Source organism: Amyelois transitella, chromosome 25, assembly GCF_032362555.1.
Source record: "Amyelois transitella isolate CPQ chromosome 25, ilAmyTran1.1, whole genome shotgun sequence".
Lineage (NCBI taxonomy): Eukaryota > Metazoa > Arthropoda > Insecta > Lepidoptera > Pyralidae > Amyelois > Amyelois transitella.
This window is the reverse complement of record NC_083528.1, coordinates 1803970-1828174: the sequence shown is the minus strand read 5'-3', so window position 1 is coordinate 1828174 and position 24205 is coordinate 1803970. Positions and strand designations below refer to the sequence as shown.

At 36.1% G+C, this 24205-nt stretch overlaps 2 protein-coding genes across 2 annotated transcripts in view; both read right to left on the bottom strand.

The window, feature by feature from the left end:
* LOC106142769 (uncharacterized) overlaps positions 1-24205 on the bottom strand; it is a 537134-nt gene that overhangs the window by 461236 nt on the left and 51693 nt on the right. The window lies entirely within an intron of this gene.
* LOC106138831 (protein unc-13 homolog C) lies at positions 22686-23465 on the bottom strand. Its single transcript, XM_013340114.2, has one exon. The coding sequence runs from the start codon at positions 23463-23465 to the stop codon at positions 22686-22688; it is 780 nt and encodes a 259-aa protein (XP_013195568.2).

Below are 24205 nucleotides of genomic sequence, written 5' to 3'. Positions count from 1 at the left end.
TAAATGATTACCGTCAGCTTTAAATTTTTTGACGGCCTCTGTGGCGCAGCGGTAGTACGCCTGTCTGTGACTTTGTTTGTGAAACTTTGTTTTTCATCATTTCCTGCCCGGGATTCGAAACCTGGACCTCCGCTGTCACAGATACACACAGAGACACCTACACAAGGGATGTTTAAAAATTGCTATCATTAATTTAATGTTACTTGCGAAATTTAAGGGCTGTAACAATCTTGAAAACAGCTAAAAACTCGCCGACACGACTCGAAGCAATAAATATGAAATTACCAAAATAAAAAGGGGATGTTTCATTAAATTAGGGGAGGGGTGCATAGGAATTATGACCGAAATAGGGGAAGGTTGGGACATAAATTTGACTAGCTTAATTATAGGTGAAGTTTGGCAGTGGTTGGGTTATAACGTAGTTTTTTTTTTTGTTTTTTTTTGTTTTGCTTTTCATGACTGCTCCTGTTATTTCCTTTTGATTTATTTCGTTTTGTTATTCCTTGAGTTACTTTAGATTTAAGAGATCTATAATTGTAAATTGATATTCGGTGAAAATGCTGCAGTATAGTTTGTTCCACCGCTTCCTCTACACATGCGCTTTGGTAACGGGAGTTGTAGAAATAATTAGATTTAAGTGATTTGAATGAATAAATAAATAAATAAATAATACCTTGTATCCAATATTGTAAAAAACATCCATTCTAATCTATTTTATTTGCGAAAAACCTGTATTCTTTTGTAAGTAGCGCTAAAAACCGCGCTGGTAAAAGCTGCGAATAAAAACTTGTTTCCCACAAAGATGAACATTAAAAATAGAACTCTCGAATTCAGAAATAAAAAGTACAGTTCCGCAGAAAATTCTAAACTGCAGAGAAAACGTACAGTTCCGCAGAAAACCTTCAAAAAAAAAAAACAAACAAAAGAGCAACGGCCATTACTCACGACCGCCCACAAAACACGTAATAACGAAAACGCAAAACCTCGACATTTGGGGGAAGCTGGAAACTTCAAGTTATGGCCGTGGATGTTAAGCCCCTGACCCTAGAGACATAACAAATGTGTAATAGAAGGTCATATCACATCAGATCTTATTAATAAGGATACGAACTCAACGATACTATATTTTATATAAAATACTTATATACTTAGATAAACATCCGAGACCCTGACCAATCAGACAGAGTTCGTTTCTCGTCATGCCCCGGCCGGGATTCGAACCCAGGACAAAACTTTAACGCTACAAGTAGTGAAGTAAAACATTGTATTTTTCCAAGATGGAAGCGAAAGTAATACAAAAAATGTGTTTTAAAAAATTCAATATGATTAGCGTCCTTAGTTAATGAGAAAACTGTTCAATGTAGTGATCATACTATATTTTTTGTTGGAAAATTTGTGACGGTGACTAGTTTATCATAAACTTTTGAGCAACTATTTATTAAATGTCTATGAATAACAGCATTACTGATGACTTACCTCCTATAGTAAGTACTTCATCTTAAAAGTGTCTTAATTAAATATATATATATATATATATATATAACTGTGATTTACTTTTTGATTTAATAATTAATCACACTTCCGAAATACTGAGAAGTAGGACATTGCATTTGGGTTTAAAAAAGTATGTTTTAAATAATTTCGAATTATTTTGAAATCGGAGTTTACCTTCTGTATTTGCTTGTCTTTTTCAAAAGTAGACATTTGAATAATGTTATTACAAAAATTACGGTAATTTGCGCCTTTTTTAAATGAACATATTTTTATCCAGACATTTTCGTAACGAATGTTGGCAATAATAATCAAATATTCATAAACACGGTTGCTTGAAGCATCTGTAGTAACAATTTTACAGGTTTGAATCCTACTTCGGCCATGTATCAAACCAATTACTGTTTTCTAAGTTACATACATACATATAGTCACGTCTATATCCCTTACGGGGTAGACAGAGCCGACAATCTTGAAAAAACTAAAAAGCCAAGTTCAGCAGTATGTCTTTATGATTGAATAGAGATTCAAATAGGAACAAGTTGCTAGCCCATCGCTTAGAAGAGCAATCCCAAGTTTATAAACTCATGCCATGGATGTCGTAAAAATTGTCTAAGTCGCTATTTACGACATAAAAAAATAGATAGATAAACTCTTCATCAAACATACGAGTAAAAAAGTGCAGGTAACCACACGGCATAGTTAAATACACAATTCCAATTGCTTATCGATGCTCTTACGGTGAGGAAAAACATTCTGGAGACTAAAACTAACCATAACCTTATATCAAGTTGGGTTTTTCCATCATGTAGGGCAACGGAGGTCAGACGGAAATCACTTCGCGTTATACCTGACTGTACCCACTCCCTGACCATGGTCAAAAGCGTAACCCTAGTCCCTGAGAGGACGAAACCAGGATTAACCGCACAAGAATGATGACAAAGACAAAACCCTCTTTATCCGGCAGTTGTGTAATAATCGCGATCAAAAGAAAACTCATTATAATTAAAATAGGCGACCTCATTGAAGTTAGGACGGAATTACCTCGCCGTAATCTTGGGACCTCGTTATAAACTCCCAACTTTTCCTTCAGGAGTTTGTTACCTGAAAAAAGAAACGATGATTAAAGCCCTTCAAAGATTGCACTGATAATGATAATGTTGAGTTGAGAAACGAAAAATTGTCATTGAAAGTATGTAGATAATTGTGAAAACAAAAGTCAGTCACTTTTATAAAACAGATGAGACGAAAATAAATGAATAATGTATATGCATAGAAGAAAATGTAGATTTTGAATTAAAATTGAAACGAAGTAAACTAAAGCATCCGAGATCACTAATAAATTTCATGGCCCTTAATAAGATCTTGTCAAGGGCACCAAATAAGGCTGAGGTTTGTTTGTGGACACTCGTGCGAAAGAGAAATTTCACAATTCTACAAACTTAGTACAGTTTTAACGAGTTTTGGATTTTGTCGATCCTACTTATAATACACATTATAAGTATTATGTGTAAACTCTTTAGTATTATATATAATTTTATTATTTATTACATACATACATACATATACATACATATGATCACGTCTATATCCCTAGCGGGGTAGACAGAGCCACCAGTCTTGAAAAGACTGATAGGCCACGCTCAGCTGTTTTGCTTAGTGATAGAATTGAGATTCAAATAGTGACAGGTTGCTAGCCCATCGCCTTAAAGAGGAATCCCAAGTTTATAAGCCTAGTCTAAGCAGAGTCGCCGGCGGAAGCTAGTCAAAAAATAAAACCACGCGACGCTATCAGTCAAAAACAGGGGAAAACCTAAATCGCGCAAGCAAAGTTTTCACGGATTGGAGCATATAAACAACCTCCGACACAACATCGTCGCAGCCGCAGTTCCCCAGGCATAACACCAAGGACATTAAAAAAAAGCTTTCCTTATTTTAAGAAGCCTTTGAAGAAGTTTTCACTTCATACATACATACATACATATTGTCACGTCTATATCCCTCGCGGGGTAGACAGAGCCAACAGTCTTGAAAAGACTGAATGGCCACGTTCAGCTATTTGGCTTTATGATAGAATTGAGATTCAAATAGTGACAGGTTGCTAGCCCATCGCCTAAAAAAAGAATCCCAATTTTGTAAGCCTATCCCTTAGTCGCCTTTTACGACATCCATGGGAAAGAGATGGAGTGGTCCTATTCTTTTTCATTGGTGCCGGGAACCACACGACACACTTTTCACTTCAAAATTAAATAAAGTCTGCCATCGTCCGCTTACTCTTTCAATGTGACCGGCGCTTAACATATTTTAACCGGCGTAACAGGATTTAGTGCGTATCTAGGCTCATAAAACCGTCGCTACCTGACACTCCCCCCGGGTATGATTCCGTCCTATCCTGCTAATTTACGTCTCCAAATAGGACGCGGGAATTTTAAATTACATATTTATGGTGTTAGGAGTCTCCGGCCGTTGACGCATGAAATTTTTAATGAGGTTTCTCAAGAGTTGTCGAGAATTTTGGAAAATAAGGAAACTCGATGGTTTATTTTATTTATTTATATATTTATGTAAATCAAGGAAAATAAGAATAAAACTAAATATAAAAAGAAATTCAGTTCATAAATACAGTACAAGTTGTAATTTACTATTTGCTTTTTTATTATTGATTTGTGCGTGACTCGTAATGTTTTTATTAAACCAGGAAAAACTAAATTATACATACAAAGGATATCAGTCTAACTCAGTTCGATTGGAAAAAAAACTGAAAAAAGTGATGGCGGTTTATGTATAAAAAAAAAACAGTTAATAAAACAGTAACAATTTAAAATCAATTTATTACTTATCAAAGTTCTTGAGATTTACAACTTGAGAAATGCTGAGAAGTTCAAGTTCATTGAATTCCTCGAACAACGAATAGTTGGGCATCGATACTTATCAAGTTACAAACATACCAATATTGAAAACTATGATGATAAATTCCAAACAATTCGTCATATTAATTATTGACTAGAAATTATCATTAAGGCCGTTACAGCTGAACGTGGCCTTTTGTATTTTGGAGGCTGTAAGTACGCCGTAGCGATATAAATTTGATAAAATGTTTGTATGCTTTCACCCGCGGCTCCACTCGCGTGAAATGTACCCTATGCCCCTCTCTGTATTCCACACTATATGTATGCAAATTTCATAGATTTCATATGTTCATAACTTTTGACGTGAAAGACGGACAGACAAACACACAGGTACAATTTCATATATCTAATATCAATATGCATGTTCACGTGCCGTGTGGTTCCCGACGCCAATAAAAAAAAAGAATAGGACCACTCAGTCTCATTCCCATGGATGTCGTAAAAGGCGAATAAAGGATAGGCTTATAAACTTGATAGGTATTCATCTTTTAGGCGATGGGCTAGCAACCTGTCAATATTTCAATCCCAATTCTATCATTAAGCCAAACAGCTAAACGTGGCATATCAGTCTTAACAAGACTTAGAGTCTTTATATGTATGTATGCATATTTACGACTGAAAAAAGGAAAATTTACATACCTACTCAGATTTAGGCAATTCCAAAAATCGTTTTCAAAGAAGAATATCAGTATTTGAAGCTTTTACAGTCAATTAGCTTTCAGAAAACTTGCCTTCAACTCGATTTGCACCTTGTTACTACTTGATCTCTGCGAAAGACAAATGTTACTACTTTAAATATACATCGACGACTTCTTGATCGACGGGTTTGCCTTCAACGGCGTCTAAATAAGAATTTATGACCTTATTACTGCATTTTCTAAACTGAGGACTTATAGGGCTGGAGTATAATGTGAGTTTGCTAGTTGGGGCCACAGATTTAAAACTTAACTATCCTACTTATAGTATAAATGCGAAAGTTTGTGAGTATGTCAGGATGTCAGTATGGATGTTTGTTACTCTTTCACGCAAAAACTACTGAACCGATTACGATGAAATTTGAAATGTAGGTAGCTGAAGACCTAGAATAACATATCCTTACATACATTTTTATCCCAAAGTTCCCGCAGGATTGGAATTCGCGCGGGCGAACCTGCGGTTTAAAACTAGTCTATAAATAAAGGGAAAAATTGAAGTGAATAAAACACAAACAAATATACTCTTGTTAAAAGGTTTTATATTTCTGAAACAATCAATGAAGCCCCCGCTCCATCTAACCTTGTACAATCTATGTCCCAACCACAGACATATAAATATACTAGAAGCCGCCCACGACTTCGTCCGCGTGGACCCTATTAATCCCGCGGGAACTCCGGGATAAAAAGTAGCCTATATTTTATTCTGGGTTTTCAGCTACCTACATACCAAATTTCATCGTAATCGGTTAAGTCGTTTTTGCGTGAAAGAGTAATAAACATCCATACTTACAAACTTTCGCATTTATAATATTAGTAGGATACAAAACAGTCATTAGATTTAGAAGAATATTATGTACAATGGCGGTCTTATCCCTATCGGGATTTCTTCCAGTCAACCAACATATAAAGGAAAATCCATAATCAAAAAGGCAGCGCACATAAAAAAGCATTAAGGATGCGTTATAATAATGTATGTTTTTCTATCTATGTTTCATATTTCTAAAATTAGTATGGATTCTTGATAGTTTATTTCAAAACCGATAAGTATTGGATTCACACTCATGCGCTTCTCATATAGTATTATGCAAACGACGCCTCCATTGTGTTGAGTGTATTCTCATCCATATTGTATAGGATTACGATATTTTGTGAAACTAATGTTCTGGAAAAAAATATTCCTTAAACCTTATGCGGAGATATGCCGTGTGGTTCCTGGCATTTCAAAATAGGTCCAATCCATTTCTTTTTCATGAGTGTCGTAAAGGCGACTGAGAGAAGAGATATCAATGTGTTCGCCATCTGCATCTCTTCTCGTGCAGATTATTAAAGTCGATCAAGGGAATTATCTGAGTGATGGGAACAACCTGGTAGACTTTACGAGTATACTTCGAGATTTGGTTATGGACTGAGAGCGGATTTAGCGGAATTCCCGCGGTGATGGAAATTAATGCCCTTTTACTGTCATGATGAATGGTTCTGCCTACCCCTCCGGGAAAGAGGCGTGATTTAAGTATATAAAAAATGTTTGCAACATCCGAAAGGGTAAATATGAAGATCTGTTATACATAATATTTAAGACCTTTTTGTACTCATATTATGCAAATAAAAGTTTGAAGTTTGAAGATTATAAGTATGTACGTATAGAATCTCATTAAATCCCCTTCATCTTTCCACTTGCCACTTCAAACTTGCTTTGTTTTCCTATTTATTAATTTTCTTTATTTCCATAAATTAGTTTTTATGACGCTGTTGACTGTACTAAGCTCGTTATTAAAATTAATTTTGTTAAGTATGTATTTTTGGCACCCCCAAGGTAATCCATAACTTTTTTATGGCTTAGCTATAATAAAGGTAGGCCTTTGAGTAATATTATTATTTTGAAGGGTTTCCGTTTTGTGTTTATACAACAAGAATCTCCATGAAATTTAACACACATATGTATAGTGTGGAATACGTAGAAAGACATCGCAATTTTATATTAGTAAATTGGAAACGATGTTAGTAAAATAAAAAATTACGTATAGTATAAAAATTCATACATTTCAATTGCATTGCATTATAAATAAAGTCGTAAATCCGAAATTAACGACCATAGGAGTCAATGGCGCGTGCGCTGCAGGGTTGAATGCGGCGGGATTCGATTCCCGAACTTTTAAATTAGGAAATGTGTTTTCTATGATTTATGGTATTACAGTTGTTAATCATAGAGTTCTTTTGTTTTATTTTTTTTTCTTTTCTAATAATTAAGTAGTGTGCTGTGTTTTGTAATTAGTGCAATTATAATTAATTAGTTTTTATGCAGTGTGTTTTTATAAGGAATTGAATCTCGGATTTTATTTTATGAAGCATAAAACTAGCTAGCCTTAAAAGAATCTAAAAAGAATCCCAAGTTTCTTATCCAATCCCTAATCGCCTTTAACGACATCCATGGGAAAGAGTGGGCCTATTCTTTTTATTATTGGTGCCTTGAATAGCACGGCAATAACTAACTATATCAAGTTATCGACTCAACCAATTTTTTAACAGTTTTGTAAACATGAACGGTGTCATTCTTTACTCCTTATTTTATTTCTCGGCTATAAAAATGCGCATACGCTTTGTAATAAACGATATGGCATGTCTTTATGTTTGTTATTCACACATACTCATATCCCGTTGCAATTTATTTTATATTTAGTTTCATTCTTGTAAATTTCCATAGCGTAGGTGTTGTGTGTTGATTAGATACATTTCCACCGAGATTATATTATACATATACACATAATAATGCCGTGTGGTTCCCGGCACCAATATAAAAAAAGAATGGGACCACTCCATGTCGTTCCCATGGATGTCGTAAAAGGCGACTAAGGGATAGGATACAAACTTGGGATTCTTCTTTTAGGCGATGGGCTAGCAACCTGTCACTATTTGAATCTCAATTCTATCATCGAGCCAAAAAGCTGAACGTGGCCTGTCAGTCTTTTCAAGACAGTTGGCTCTATCTACCCCGTAAGGAATATAGGCGTGTTGGAACGAAATGTAGGCGTTTTGCATTTGGAACTTATTACTTAGTACCAACAAAAGGTACTAAGTTATAAGTTCCAAACTCCTTCATAATTAAAGGGTAATATTGCAAGATTTTCGCACAGAGCAAAACGTGGTAACTATGGAAACTTCTCGTTTACGAATTAATTATTATATGCGGAATGATATAATCCTTAAGAGGAAACCGCGTGAACACTTTAAAGAGAAACTTAAACTTATCTCGAATTTCTAGAAACACGTTAGTTTTGGGTGTACAGACTGTGACAAAATTGTTGAATTGAGATTCCAATTAGGTAACTTTTGGATGTCGTAAAAGGCGACTAAGGAGAGGCTAATGAATTTGACATTCTTCTTGTTGGCGATGGGCTAGCAAACTGTCACTATTTGGATGTCAATTTGATCGTGGCCTTTCAGTCTTTTAAAGACTGATGCTCTGTCTACCCCGCAAGGCACAGTGGAAAGAAAGTGAGAAAGCGGACCCCGGGCTCTTAAATATTGCTGTGTAGGACACAATCCTGAAAACGCAAAGCTAAGAAAGAGATTGGAGCACAATAACCTTACGTTTAAAACAATAAACAAAACAAAATAAAATAAGTCAATTCTGAAAAAATCATTAATATCAAAAAATTGGCCAAACAAAAAACAAAAAGTAACAATATAAACAAAAAGTTAACCCGTTAAACTTACTTTCGGTCATTTAAACCAACATTGTGCATAATTGTCGTTTTTGGGACTGGTGTAAAATTATAGAGAGTATAGAAGTAAGTACCTACATCGCATGGCTGGTTTGATCATTACGTTGTCTAGATTCTAGATAATTACATTTTTAAATATATTTAGAAAATAAAAATGTACCGTGTGGTTTCCGTCACCATTAGAAAAGAAAGTAAATAAATAAATAATAAATATAAATAATTTTTTTTTATTAATCAATTTTCAACCAGCATATATAGTAAAGTTCCACGCGAGGTCTTTGATTTTTAATACATACATACATACATACATATAATCACGTCTATATTCCTTGCGGGGTAGACAGAGCAAACAGTAAAGACTGATAGGCCACGTTCAGCTATTTGGCTTTAAGATAGAATTGAGATTCAAATAGTTACAGGTTGCTAGCCCGTCGCCTAAAAAAGAATCCCAAGTATGTAAGCCTATCCCTTAGTCGCCTTTTACGACATCCATGGGAAAAAGAATGGAGTGGTCCCATTCCTTTTGTATTGGTGCCGGGAACCACACAGCATTAATTTTTAATGATGAAAAAAAAATACTTTTATATCAAAGGGTTATTTCTGTGAACTCCTTAATTTGTACAATTTTAGCCTCCGGCTTCTGATCACAATGAACCAGAACGGCGCAAGCAATTACTTCAGTTGCCAAAATGTCAAAGTACACTTTGTCACAGTGCGCGCGCGTCGACATTTTTATCGCGCGATAAACTATCGTTGTCCTGTTTCACGTCATAATGAAAAGCGAAACAGCGATAGTTTATCGCGCGACGAAAACACCGTCGCGCGTGCGTGGTCTGTTATTATTTTTTCAATAAATGAAAACAATTTAAAGCAATATAATTTTGTTTTTGTTGTCATACACGTGGTGGAGTTCGGCCCTTAAGATTAGGACCACTCCATATCTTAACCTATGGATGTCGTAAAAGGCGACCAAGGGTTAATGTTTATAAACTTGGGATTCTTCTTGTAGGCTAGGGTTATCAACTTATAGTCACTATTTGAATCTCAATTCCATCATGACGCCATACAGCTGAGCGTGGCCTTTCAGTCTTTTCTATACAGCTCTGTCCACGCACACAAGGGAAATAGACGTGATAATATGTATGTCCATATTTAATCACCCCTCTTCCCAATGGAGTTGGTAGAGGATAACATTCTGACCATGATCCTGGAGTTATCCAAGGTTTTAACACAAAGCTACACCAGTCTGACCTCCGCGACCATTGCAGGGGAACCTAACCCATACTGGGTCATGGTAGAAGTTACACAAGCTGAATGTCTTTAGCATATGGCATTTCTCTTGTTTTATATTGTACCTATAACCTATTTACTCATAAACAGAAAAGCTGAAAAAGGAATCAATAAAAATCAGTGAAGCATAAAATGTCACCGCCATTACAATTTCGCTCCGAAAACGCCACTTAAGGGGAAGTAATCGTTCTTCCACAATACCGTGTACATGTTAAAATGCCGAATAATCGATTACAAGCTCTCACGTCATCGGATACTTATCGATACATCGCTTGGGGGTATACAAGTGCCATTACGATGAAAGCGGTGCAACGAAAAAATCGCTTTATTTTTACGAGCAAAATTTAAATCGTTTTTTTTATTTATTTTTATTATTTGTCAATTTATTTTTGTACTGGCATTGACAGGGTTATGTCGTAACACTGATAGATTAAACACATATAATCACGTCTCTAACTCTTACGGTATATATAGAGTTAGAAGTACCGCCGTAACCGCTGAGCTTGGACGAAGAGTTATGAATGTGGATGAAGCGAAACAAGTATGCAGAGTGTGAGAGAGAAGTCACAGGAACCGCACGGCACATTACATATTATCGTTACTAAATATAAATTGAAATACCATAGACGTACCTATAACAAAAAATTTCTAAGACCGGACAAAAAGTTATATTTCGTAATACGTATTCTCGTATATGTCGTAAAATGCGACGAAGGGACAAGACCACATACATATCGGTATCACAAAAGCATACCCAAATACGCTAGACTTCAGGAAAGCGGCCTGTCAAAAACATACATACATAAAAATCACGCCTCTTTCCCGGAGGGGTAGGCAGAGACTACCTCTTTCCACTTGCTACGATCTCTGTCAAAAAACTGAAGAATTAACATTACCAGTAAGATTAGTGATAAAATATTGAGTAAAGTTTCAGTCTTTCAAGACTGTTGGCTCTGTCTACCCCGCAAGGGATATAGACGTGACAGTATGTATGAATGTTGAGTAAAAAAAAATTCAAGAAATATAATATTCCTAAGACTTAAAATCACTTCTTTCCGTCAAACTAATCATACTTTCCCTTTCAACGACTCAATGCCCACACCCCAAACTTGCCACCTAGTGCCACATAAATTAGTCACCCCCTAATTGAGGGGGAAATATACAGATTTATTACTACAACCCCTAATGGATAAAGCGATGGAGAATGCATGTCTTTATTCTTAATCTTTGGGAAATCCTATAATCAGTGTGTATAAAAGGAAAAGATGCCGAATTTCATTTTATTACTCACCAAAAAAACCACAGGACAATTGTAAGTCGAATTAGCGAAATTACTTAAGTACATATGCTCACAAGTCTTTATCCCTGTCGGGATAGACAGAGCCAGCAGTCTCAAATAGACTGAAAGGAATTGAGATTCGAATAGTGTTAGGTTGCTAATCCATCGCGTATAACAAGAATCCCAAGTTTATTAGCCATTTCATTAATCGCCTTTTACGACATCCATGGGAAAGATATGGAGGGAACCACCAAAAAACGGGCTGATGTGAGTCGTTGTGGATATATAATCGTAAATTACTTACATACATACAATTATGACGTCTTTATTACTTTCAGGGTAGACAGAGCCAAAAGTGTCATAAATTACGAAATACCACGATCAGATACAGTGACGTTGCTAGCCCATTACATAAAAGAAGAATCACAAGTTTACATTAATTACCGTTGTAATATTTGCTTTATAGCCTTTCTGTCTTGTCGAGACTGTCGGCTCTGCCTACCCCGTAAGTTTTAATATGTATGTATGTGATCCTGTTCAGAACTTATGCAAATCGAATGGTTTAACATAGGCAATAGATGCAAAGTCGACCAGTTTAATGTCATTCTTGTGCCAAATCTGGAAGGAGGTTCTAATGGGCTATTGCCATGTTAGTTTTATATGGCTATGGTTCTTTATTATGCTTTTAGGATTGTCGATCTGTTACTGTGATATAAACGACTAGCTGTGCCCGCGACTTCGTCCGCGTGGAATAGTTATATTGGGCATCATCACATCACTTTTTCCATTATTTCTTCGCTCCTAATAGTTGCAGCGTGATGTTATATGAGCTAAAGCCTTCCTCGATAAATGGTCTATTCAACGCAAAATAGTTTTTCAATTCGAACCAGTAGTTCCTGAGATTAGCGCGTTCAAACAAACAAACAAACTCTTCAGCTTTATAATATTAGTATACATTTTAAACTTTTTTTTTATATAGTGTTCAATCTTATGTAACTTTATTTTTGTATTTGTTCCAATAGATGGCGGTGTGCTATATTATTACGCGCTATGGTTTGTCTCTTATCATGCATATAGTGTTTTTGATACATGAAGTCTGGATAGCATAGCCTAACTATTTCATCGCATACATTACACGGTCGTCTCAAATTAAAGTTTTATTTATGTCAGTTGAAACCTCTTAAGTGTTTTATTGACAACCACAACCAGCCGCTTGTAAATACAGAGATACGTTTATTTGTGACATGCACATGCATGCGTATCACGTCTATATCTCTTGCGGGGTATACGGGGCTAACAGACTTAAGCCAATAGCTGAACGCGGCCTTTCAGTCTTTTCAAAACTATTAGCTCTGTCTACCCCGCAAGGGATATAGACGTTATATTGTATGTATGTATGTATAATGTAAACAAATGAAGAGTTTTCGTAAATTCAAAACCAAGAGAGCGAAGCGTCCGGAAAAAAACTAGTCTAAGACGATATCGTTACTCTATATTTATTTTATTTCTCATAATATCGAATTTTATCGTTTAGTTTTACGATATGTCGTTTCGATAAAAGATAAAATTAAAGTTCTTACTAGTATCGTTGAAAATATTTTGAACCTGTTAAAATTGAACACGTAAGTAGAAAATTCTATCATTAGGCCAAAGAGCTGAACGTGGCCTGTCAGCCTTTCAAGGCTCTGTCTACCCCGCAAGGGAAATAGACGTGATTATATGGATGGAAGTCGAAAAGGTGTAATCTTGGTGACAGCCTTTAGTTTTAATGAATAAAGGATTATTGTTTAAATGATTCCGGGAAGTATTTTTACGGCCTCTGTGGCACAGCGGTAGCGCGCTTGTCTGTGTCACAGTTGGTCCCGGGTTCGAATCCAAGGCATGATGAGAAACGAACTTGCTCTGATTGGCCTGGGTCATGAATGTTTATCTATATAAGTATTTATTATAAAATATAGTGCCGTGTGGTTCCCGGCACCAAAGAAATTACAGGAACCATCCATTCCATCTCTTTTCCATGGATGTCGTCAAAGGCGGCTAAAGGCTTATATACTTGGGGATTCCTCTTTCAGGTGATGGGCTAGCAACCTGTCACTATTTGCATCTCAATTATATCATTAAGCCATACAGTAAATTTACTTCGAGGCTTTTGACTTTTGGCTCGATCTACCCCGTTAACGATGTGTGTGTTCATTTATGGATCATTGAAAAAAAAAGAACATTGAAAAAATTGCCAAAGTATAAAAAGTCCCCTAAATCAAATATCGACTAACTATTTATCAATCAATTGCTACTTCAGTGGTATAAAAACCATTCTTCAACGATTCATGCTTTTCATGTCTTATCTCGTCATCTAAAACTAACAGTATTATGTTTGGAATGGGTGGGGTGAACCGGGTTGCGGCGGTCGACAGTATTGCTCATAATTTTACATTGATCGACTATACTTCGTTTATAAAAGGGTCGTAAGGGACTTGTATAAAGCAAGCCGATATATATTTATATCAAGCGGTTGTAAAGGAAACAAAAGGGTCAAAAGGAGCTTTGAAAGGTCTGTAGGAAACACACACATGTATAAAATCTTTTCCCTTACGGGGTAGACAGATCTCATAGTCTCAAAAAGTCTAGAAGGATGTTTAATTTTGATGGCTTGTTGAAAAGATCTGTTGAATAAATAGACGTATTCATAATAATACTTCAATAGTTGGGTGCCGATCCATTCTTTGACGAGAAAAAAATAAATTTATAGCATTCTAGCATTTATCTTTTTTTTTTAATTTTTAAGGAAGTTTCTGGACAGGACAAGTTAAGTTTATAGTCTGCGAATAACACTTGACCAAGTGTGAGTCTCCAAGCAAAAGCGCGGAATAACAGCTATGCGTTGGATTGACCTTATAAAGTATATTGTGAGCCAGTCGATTCACAAGTGCAAGCCAATGACTTCGAGCAAAGCAAAATTGCAAAGCATTGTGCGGAGTGTCTGCCTCCTCCACTTCCACGACTACATGACGACCACAACTTCCACGACCACTCTGTTAAGAGTGCATCAATGAAGAAGAATAAGAATATCTTAGCAAGGGAAACTGACCCAGTTTGGATCATTTTCGTTGCTTTAAAAACCGCAAAAGAAAAACATGTACCTTTCCCATCAGATATTCCACTCGCCCAATGTGTATACATCAAAAATATCAATCCTCACATTGGGGGTGAATCGGGCAAATGCGATCGCCATACCGAGATAAGCGAGGTGAAATGAACAAGAGAAAATAAGTCATTAATAGAAATAACATGATATCAGTTGTGGGGATCGGAAACAAGATGGTTGTGCGACGATAAGGGTGAACAGGGAAACGGTATTTCATTCCCCTGTAGTCATATTTGGGGTGAAAGTGCGCATGAGTAGACTTGCGACTAAACTCTGAGTTTCGTCGTTTATTTTTGTCATAATAGTTGATGTACGAAAAATTTCATGTCACTAAGTTGTTTCATGTCAAAATATAACTCATTTTAATATTCTCTATAGTATAAAGTAATCTTAACGAAGAATATAAGGAAAACGTTTCTATGGTTCTAGAATTATAAGGATAAATCCATCGCAAAAGCCATATTTTTTTAGATAGTCGCAAGTTTACACACGTTCCTTTTGATAAAAGTAAACATTACTACTGTGCATTTAGTTACATTTAATTAAATAATGTTATCGTTAAATCTACTTTTAATGGATCTTAATTTTCTATAGGTGTAAAATAAACGAGTAGCGATCTTATCTTGTTTTTAAGGGGAGAATCGGGTGAATTAATTTGTCAGAGATAACATTGTTGTAATAAAGAAACTTGTAATATTATATAATTACGATGACTAAAGTGTTAAAACACAACTTCACTTTTTTTTTTACTTATATGTTAAAGCAACAAATTATGTATATGACTGGTCAAAAAAGGCGCGACTATGAAAAGTTCATAATTAAAGTCCGAATGTATCGATGTAAAATATATTTATTTTTTATTTTCTCGAGTAACCAGTATGGATTTATAAATAAATGTATTTATTTATTTTATACCTTACGCAATCATTCGTGCTATCGTTTGTGCGACCAATATGGAATTGACGGGTCCAAATGAAACGTTTATGGATCACGTGTCAATAGCAAATTAGTAATAATCGTTTCGATGAGGGTCCAATTGGTACATTTATGATTGATTCAAACATGAAACGGTTTTAATTGCAAGCTATTTCACAGTAAGCCGTTCTATGAGTAAATTTTATTTTTCGTAGTCACACAATTTTTTATCACGCCAGTATTATTTTATTGGCTTAAGTAACTAAAGCTTTGATCGCTTAGGTTTTTTTAATCCCGTAAAAAAAGTCTCAGACGTCATAGTCGTACGTGCAATTCGCAATCCATTCAATGACTTTAGAACAGTATACACGTTTTTCTTTTATTTGTAACAAATTCAACATGATCTTTTCTCTTATTTTTAAAGTGAGATACAATACAATATTTCAGCTTTGAGTCTTAAGTAATTTTCCAATGAAACCTTATACAACAAGTAATTACATAAAACGCTCCTGTAATTTATGATGTTTTATGGGAACAATAAATAAAATACTTCCAATTAAAACAAAATTGGAACACCAATCAAAAGTCGATTATACAATTAAAAAACCCGAACGCTTTCGCAGTTGTTAGGCCCGTCGCTAATCTCGTATGCATAAAAGATTTTAGCAGAATTGGAAAATCGACGTCGGTTCGTTAAAAGTTTGAATCTATTTTCGCTAAAACATATGTAAATGGTGAAAATATTTTATCTTCCGTGTTAAAAAAGTAGTTAATAATTCACATCTACATATATTTTGTTAGTATTTTGAAGTGAAAATATAATACATAGTTAGATAAAGTTATTACTAGAGGATACGGTGACGAACCTTTAATTATTGACAAACAATATATACCTACATAACAATATATTATTCTGATGATTAATTTTATCGATGTACATATGGACAACTAATTTATAAAATAAATGTTTTGATTTCATTCTGGGCACCCTGTAGATAAACAACTTTTGTTTGACATATTCATACGACCTAAAAATACACAATAATAATTAGCAAAGTGGAACTACAAATCCCATGAATTGGGTGTCGTAACATTTTGACAGCCTTTCAAATTAACATTTGAGTACTTTCATAAGCTTGTTAACTCATCTTAAAATATCTATAAATCTATTATAAAAAGGATGTCTATCAAATCGACCCCTTAAAACTTGAACATCTGCTCAGTTATAAAATATTAATATCAAACACTTCATATTTTAATATGCACGCGGCATTACACCCCATAAAATTACAAACAAATTATTATTATATTTCTCATTAGTGTTTGATTTTAGATCGGGGTGAATCAGGATTGTTCTAATTTTAAAATAATTCTCGCATTCTATTGGCCAAAAGTGACAGATTGTCGATCTATCTCACAACAAAACGTCATATGTCACTAAACGAAAAATCTTCGTACATTCGGTTTTAAACTTTATTTAACTTCGATATAAAGTAAGTTTTAGACATTTTCGTGTCTCAGTGCAATGGATAACATCTGGCTATTGCTTGCGGCGGATTTGGTATTGTATACGGATTTAGTTTTGCGGATCTTGTATCCGATTGGAGAATTGATCTCGTATCGTTTGTCGGTGGACGCGCATCGGATAATGCGGTGTTGTGCTGATTTTGTTAGTCGCAGACTAAGGTAGATTCTATTTTTAAGTATTCAATTCCGTGAATACATATTTCAGACCATGCCATGGATGTTTTTTTTATATTTTTATTAGGTTGTGTATAATTTGATCAAACATGTACCAAGAGATTTCTAGGTTTAGTTGGTAAACTTTGGATTCTTTTAAGCGATGGGCTAGCAACCTGTCGTTATTAGAATCTCAATTCCATCTTTAAGCCATAAAGCTGAACGTGGCCTTTCAGTCTTTTTGAGACTGCTTGCTCTGTTTTACCCTATAAAGAAAAGAAAGGTATCATCTTTATTTTATTTAAATAAATATACATAAAGACAAGACAAGTTTTATAACAAGGTATCTATCAGATTCGAACCCACGTACGATCACCAGGAAATTTTACATATCTACATATGTATAGTATATTGAGTACCGAGTAATTATCACGCGGACAAGATAAAGTACATAATCAAAGAATTTTAATTAATTACATTTGAATCTCAAGCAAATCCGTCGGTTGCACGTAATATCAGTGAAATCGACGAAAAACTCATTAAAAATAACACTTGGGAACTTATAATCGTCGAAGTGGAGCGAAGTTTAATAAGGTTGTCACCGTGAACTCGGGTCACTTCGGAACACGATGGAAAAATTGGAGCCCTTTTAAACATTTTCTCTGAAAATACTTCAGAAAAATACTAGAACGGTGGTAGAACAGTCATTTGTAATTCATATGATCACGTCTTTATCCCTTACGGGGCAGATAGAGCTTACAGTCTAGAAATGATACGAAGGCCACGTACCCGTTAATAGCGGAATCGAAATTTTAACTAGCGACCAGTTGCGAACTAAAAGTCTAAAAGAATCAATCATCATTAAGCTTTTCCCTTGATTATTTTTACAATCTACGCGGAAAGCGAAGCTTCTGGTACGTGATACACATACAGTTTTTTCCCCAACAACAATAGCATACAATATATAATAAAACAAATAAAATACTACAACAAAAGTTCATTAATTGTTCTTCGTATTCAGATATGGCATCCTTCATTTCCGCAAGAGGGTTGAAATTCAATCGATAGGTACCTACCTACTCATAAAATATGCCACATTTCCGACACCGTAGGCTATTGTTTTCGACATCAAATGCTCAAACAAAATATGAATAAAATATTTTTGTTTGTTTACCTCCAACTGAGTAAGGTGACCAACATATTGTCGCCATCTATATTTTCACATTGGTAACAATGCGGCGCTGGCAGTTGCACCCCCACTGCGCGCCCCACCACTTTGTCTGTGTAGTGGGGCACCGACGACGGCCAGGTCGACGATGCAGACTGGGCATTCTACATCAAGCTGCCGGACGTATCGTGTCTTGAAAATAATTATTACTATAGTGTAAATTGTTGTGTCTATTTAAAATATATGTGATTATATATTTATATAAACAGATTAATCTGTGCTTGCTTTCAAACACGTCTATCATTCTAGCGTTGGTCCCAGTTAGGTCCCTGGGGAGGACTCTGACAGCGCCGGTGGTTGAATCGGTAAGGTGCAAATTAAAATGCGCGCCGTGTGGTTCCCGGCACCAATACAAAAAAGAATAGGACCATACCACTCCAACTCTTTCCCATGGATGTCGCAAAAGGCGACTAAAGGATAGGTTTACAAACTTGGGATTCTTTTTTAGGCGATGGGCTAGCAACCTGTCATTATTTTAATCTCATTTCTATCATTATGTCAATTAGCTGAACGTGGCCATTCAGTCTTATCAAGTCTGTTGGCTCTGTCTACCCCGCAAGGGATATAGACGTGACCATATGTATGTATTTATTTATTTTTATTTATTTATTTATGTACACAAAATTATATACAGGAGCATTTATTACAATAATTCTAGTACAAAGGTGCTACTTATTTCACAAGAAATCTCTTCCAGTAGACCCATGAGAGGAAAGATGAATTTTAGAGCGGTATGGCGTGTGCATAAATAACGTTTAACATATTTAACTAAACATACATGCTAGTACTTAAATAAATGACAGTAATAAACTACATAAACATACCAATATAAATATAATATATATAAGTCTATTTGGAGAGATAATAGTCTTTAACTCGTCGTTTGAATGAAGAGAGAGTTTGGGAATCGCGAATATCATGCGGTAAGGAATTCCACAGTCGTACAGCATGAGTAGAGAAGGAGAAAGAGTAGAAGGAAGTCTTGTGGGTAGGAATAGTAAGAATGGTGCGCAAATGGGATCTGCAAGGAGAATTAGACGAATGACGGAAAGAGAAACGATCTTTAAGATAGGAAGGAAAGGCGGGATTAAATAAAATATTAAAAAGAAGACAGAGAATGCGAGTATTTCTACGAAAGCGAATGGGAAGCCATTTCAGCTTAGTACGGTAAATGGAAACATGATCGTATTTTCTTAAGCCAAAAATGAAACGGATACAGAGATTTTGTAACCGTTCCAATTTATCCAGTTGCTCCTCTGTGGCATCAAGATAGCACGCATCAGCATAGTCCAGAATAGGAAGAATCAAACTCTGCATGAGAGAGACCCTTGTTTGAAAAGGTAGGAAATATTGAAGGCATCTTAGAGTATGAAAAGAGTAGTAGATCTTACGACTAACCTCCTTAATATGGGCCGACCAGTTAAGGTTTGAATCTATAGTAAGACCAAGGTTCCTTGCAGATTTGGTGAATTCAATTGGAGAACCATTATAGTACAGGCTTGGCAGTATATCAATGTTGATTTGATTGCACATATAATAACTACCAATTATCATAGCCTTAGATTTGACAGGATTAACCAAGAGACCATAACACTTCGCCCATTCAGAAACCCGATCAAGTTCCGCATTCATCTCCGCAATGGCTGTCAAGGAGTCTTTCTCTTTAAAATGACAATATATTTGTAAATCATCAGCGAAAAGATGATAATTGCATGTCAGTAGTTTAGAGACTGATGTTATAAATACCGAAAATAGCAACGGCGAGAGTATACCGCCCTGAGGCACACCAGCACTAAGTTTACACCAATCAGAAACCGACTCACCAACACGGACAAGCTGTGATCGATCGCGAAGATATGAATCAAACCATGATAGGGAAGAGGGAGAGATATTACTTGACCGCAGCACGCCCAACAAAACGTCAAAGTCAATAGAATTAAATGCACTAGTGAAATCCAGTAACACAATCAAAGTGAGTGACTTATTTTCCATTGCCCAACGGATGTCGTCCGTTACATTAATTAGAGCGGTGGTTGTGCTATGTCCAGGTCTGAAACCAGATTGAAATGGGCTAATAAGATTATTTTTATAGAGAAATGAAGAAAACTGGTTGTGTGAAAGATGTTCAAGAACTTTAGAGAGGTATGGTAAAATAGATATAGGACGAAGGTCAGAGAAGGATGAAGGATTAGAAGTTTTTGGCAATGGTATAACATTAGCCCGCTTCCAAGCCAAAGGAAACGTACCCGATGAAAATGAATAATTAAAGATGTGAGTTAGTACTGGTAGTAGTATGGGTAAAAGTAAACTGATCATCTTGGAGCATACTAAGTCGTTTCCCACTGCATCAGAAGAAATATGTTGAATAGCTTTAGTAACGTCATCTTGAAGAACTGCAGAAAACTCAAAGGCAGGATAAGTGGGGGTGGGTATATCTAATAATTTGGAGAGAGTAGCAGATTTAATAGTTGGATCTAAAGTTATAGGGGGATGTGAGAAATGTTTATTGAGATCATTAAGGTTAAAATGAGAGAAAGTAGAAGAAGAGGATTTTCCCACACCAACAGACCTCAAAAATTTCCACGTCTCGGCAGGGCTTCGATTCACAAGCGATTCGTGGAAGTAACGTCTCTTGGCGTCACGACATGAACGACTACACCGGTTGCGAAGCATCTTGTAAAACTGCAAATTACGTTCAGACGGACATCTCTTATATCGCCGTTTTGCTTTATCCCTGCGTGCCATCCACTCCTTAATTTCCAAAGTAAGCCAAGGGGCAGGTTTATGTTTTACTTTGACACGACGCAATGGTGCATGGCTGTCAAATAATGTGAGAATCATGGTGTTGAGAATTTCAATTTTATTGTTTATATTATTCTCATTGAAAATTAAGGTCCAATCAATGGTCAATGAGTCCCTAGTCAATGCCTCCACGTCAATACCCTTGAAATTTCGGACAGTTCGGTACTGTAACTTACGCTTAGGGGCACGAATCAGGTATGATAAGTAAAGGAGATCGTGATGTGAAAACGGAGCAGTAAGTTGACCATGACAGGCGACATTGTCAAGAGAAGAGGTAATTATAAGGTCTAACAGGGATGGGACGATGCCCGGTGCATGATGTGTTGTTGAAAGTGGTAAGATATTCAAGTTATAAGAAGACACAATGTTTTGAATTTGAAGGGAACGAGAATCGTTTTTAATGAGACACGTATTAAAATCACCCATTATAACAATGTGTTCATAGATGGGACGAAGTTCATCTAAAAGAGAATCAAATGTACTGAAATAATTAATATGGAGACTAGGAGAATAAAATACCGCAAGAAGTATTTTAGCGTGAAGCATATTCAATTCAAGGAAAATAAATTCAGCAGTTGCTGAATAAGTGGAGGGGGAACTGCGTAGAATTTTATAGGGAATTGAATTTCGGATGTAAACAGCGACACCACCACAAGCTGCACCAACTCTGTCATTGCGAATAAGGTTAAAATTATTTAAATCGACAAGAGAAGAATGTAGTGAGGGTTTTAGGAAAGATTCCGAAACAAGTATTGCATCTAAATGAGCACAATCAAAAGAGGTTACGAAATCTGGGAAATGACCAAGGATACTTTGTGCATTTATATGTACAATATTAAAATTTCGAGGATAGTCAGAAAAAAATCCTAGACAGATCATCGCATAATAGCTGTCCAGGTGTGAAATCCGTATCCGCACTGAGAAAACTACAAGAAGAAGACGAGCAAGAAAAATAACTCTCGTTAATATCCATAAAAAGACAATTAACAAAATATTAATAATTTAACAAAAAAAATAATAATAATATTATAATAATAAATAATGTGACTATATTAATAGGCAATAAATTACCCGCCAAACTCACCCATTGCTCACTACTCACAAAATCTAATAATTACAGTTCCGCAAAATTTTTACAAATATAAAAGAATATAGAGAAACAAAGAAAAAGTGCTACAAATATTATGGCTTGGAACAAAACGCAGCAATTAATAATTATACTCTGATGACAATGACAACTCCACAGCAGAAATGACAGTGGCAGTAATTGTTAGTCCAAGGTGACAGGTGAATGACAATCATGATAATGACAATTGGATTAAAAACATGACAGACAATAACAGACTGTGAGGTGTGACAGTGAATTTCTATAACAATAACCAGTTAATTTTATTTAAAATTAATATTTAAAATAGAGGTAAGGGTGATATGCAAAAAAGAAAATTAAAGAAATACCTACATAGATGTGAACAATAAATGTACCGCCACCTTGGGCCACAGAAAAACCCATTAACAATAATACCGGTCATTCACTCACGTCCACGCAATCTGCTCGCTTTAGGGGCCACAGGGGCCTTACTGGAGCCAGCTTTTTGCTTGCGAGTGACTGCCGGGCCCGTCTCTTTGCCATCGGAACTTGTTTCAGCAATCGGATGGGCAGCAATAAGGGCTTGCACTTCGGAGAGGGACTCCAGCTTATGACGAGACTTGTTAGGGAGCAAGACAATGATTTTTCCCTCGACGGTCCAGCAATTCCTCACACCAAAGTGGCGACGTGCGGTGATGAATGCCTTATGCCGGGCATTGGTTAAAAATTCGGATACCGTAACACCAGAGCCTTTAAGAGTGGTTTTGCTATCCCACACAAGAGTTCTAGAATCCATATTATAAAAACGCACGATAATCGGTCGGATCCTGCCACGACGGGAACCCAGCCTATGACAAACCGCTAAATCAGTTTTTATAACACTACCCAATTTCATGTTGTCGCAAAGTATGTGAAGGACAGAATCTTGGACATTCTCATTTTCTTTCTCTGGAACCCCATGTAGCATCAGTACCTTTCTTCGCATCATGGTTTCATGTCTGTCCTGACCAAGAGAGAGCAAATCTATCTGCGATTTTATGACAGACAATGATTGCAAGACAAACTTCTTAAAATCACTGAACTCACGTGCAAGCGATGATAAATCAGGATGTCTTGGCGAAGTCCCTGAAGCAATCTGCAGCAGCTTGTCCTCATATTCCTGCATTCTTGTTTGGAATGTTCTTTGAAGATCATCAAAGCTCAGCCCATGAGTAGCCTCCATAATGCAGATTAGTGTTGAAGCGCAGGATACTTGATAGGATTATAATGTGAGATGAGCGCAGGTGAGTCTGGCAGCAAAGTTATCTACTTTTAGCCAGAGTTTTTCTTGATTAGATATTTTTAATAAATTATTAATGTGGAGCTATGTTTTTTTCGTATTTCCGCCGCGCCTACCCGCAAAGAAAAAAGTATGTATGTATGTAAAATGCGTGATGGGTGAAATACCATCTCGTCCTACCTTTTCCCTACAAATGACTCTTTTCATAAGTTACGTACATTAGTTTGAGTGCCAACCGGTGCTCTTGGGGTGAAAGAAAACATATGAGGAAATATGCATATTCAGGCAACTGGATGTGTAACCATATTGGATCATGCATACGGGATAGATCCCCCTGTAAAAGTTGCGGAGTTCAGACGGGAGTCGCTTTGTGTAAAATAAAAACCTGACTCAACCAATGCAGGATCCATGGTCAAGGGCATACCCTGGGCTCCTCTCTATTATGGTGAGGATGAGATCGAATCTTTAGATGTATATATATACTAGCTGTTGCCCGCGACTTCGTCCGCGTAACCCACACTGAAAATGTCGAAGTTTCATACAAACTTGCAACCCCTATTTCACCCCCTTAGGAACAGAATTTCCAAAAATCCTTTCTTAGTGGATCCCTCCTAGTTAAAATCTACCTTCCTGCCAAATTTCATCTTTATTGGCTCATTAGATTTCAAGATTTTGTGATTCCT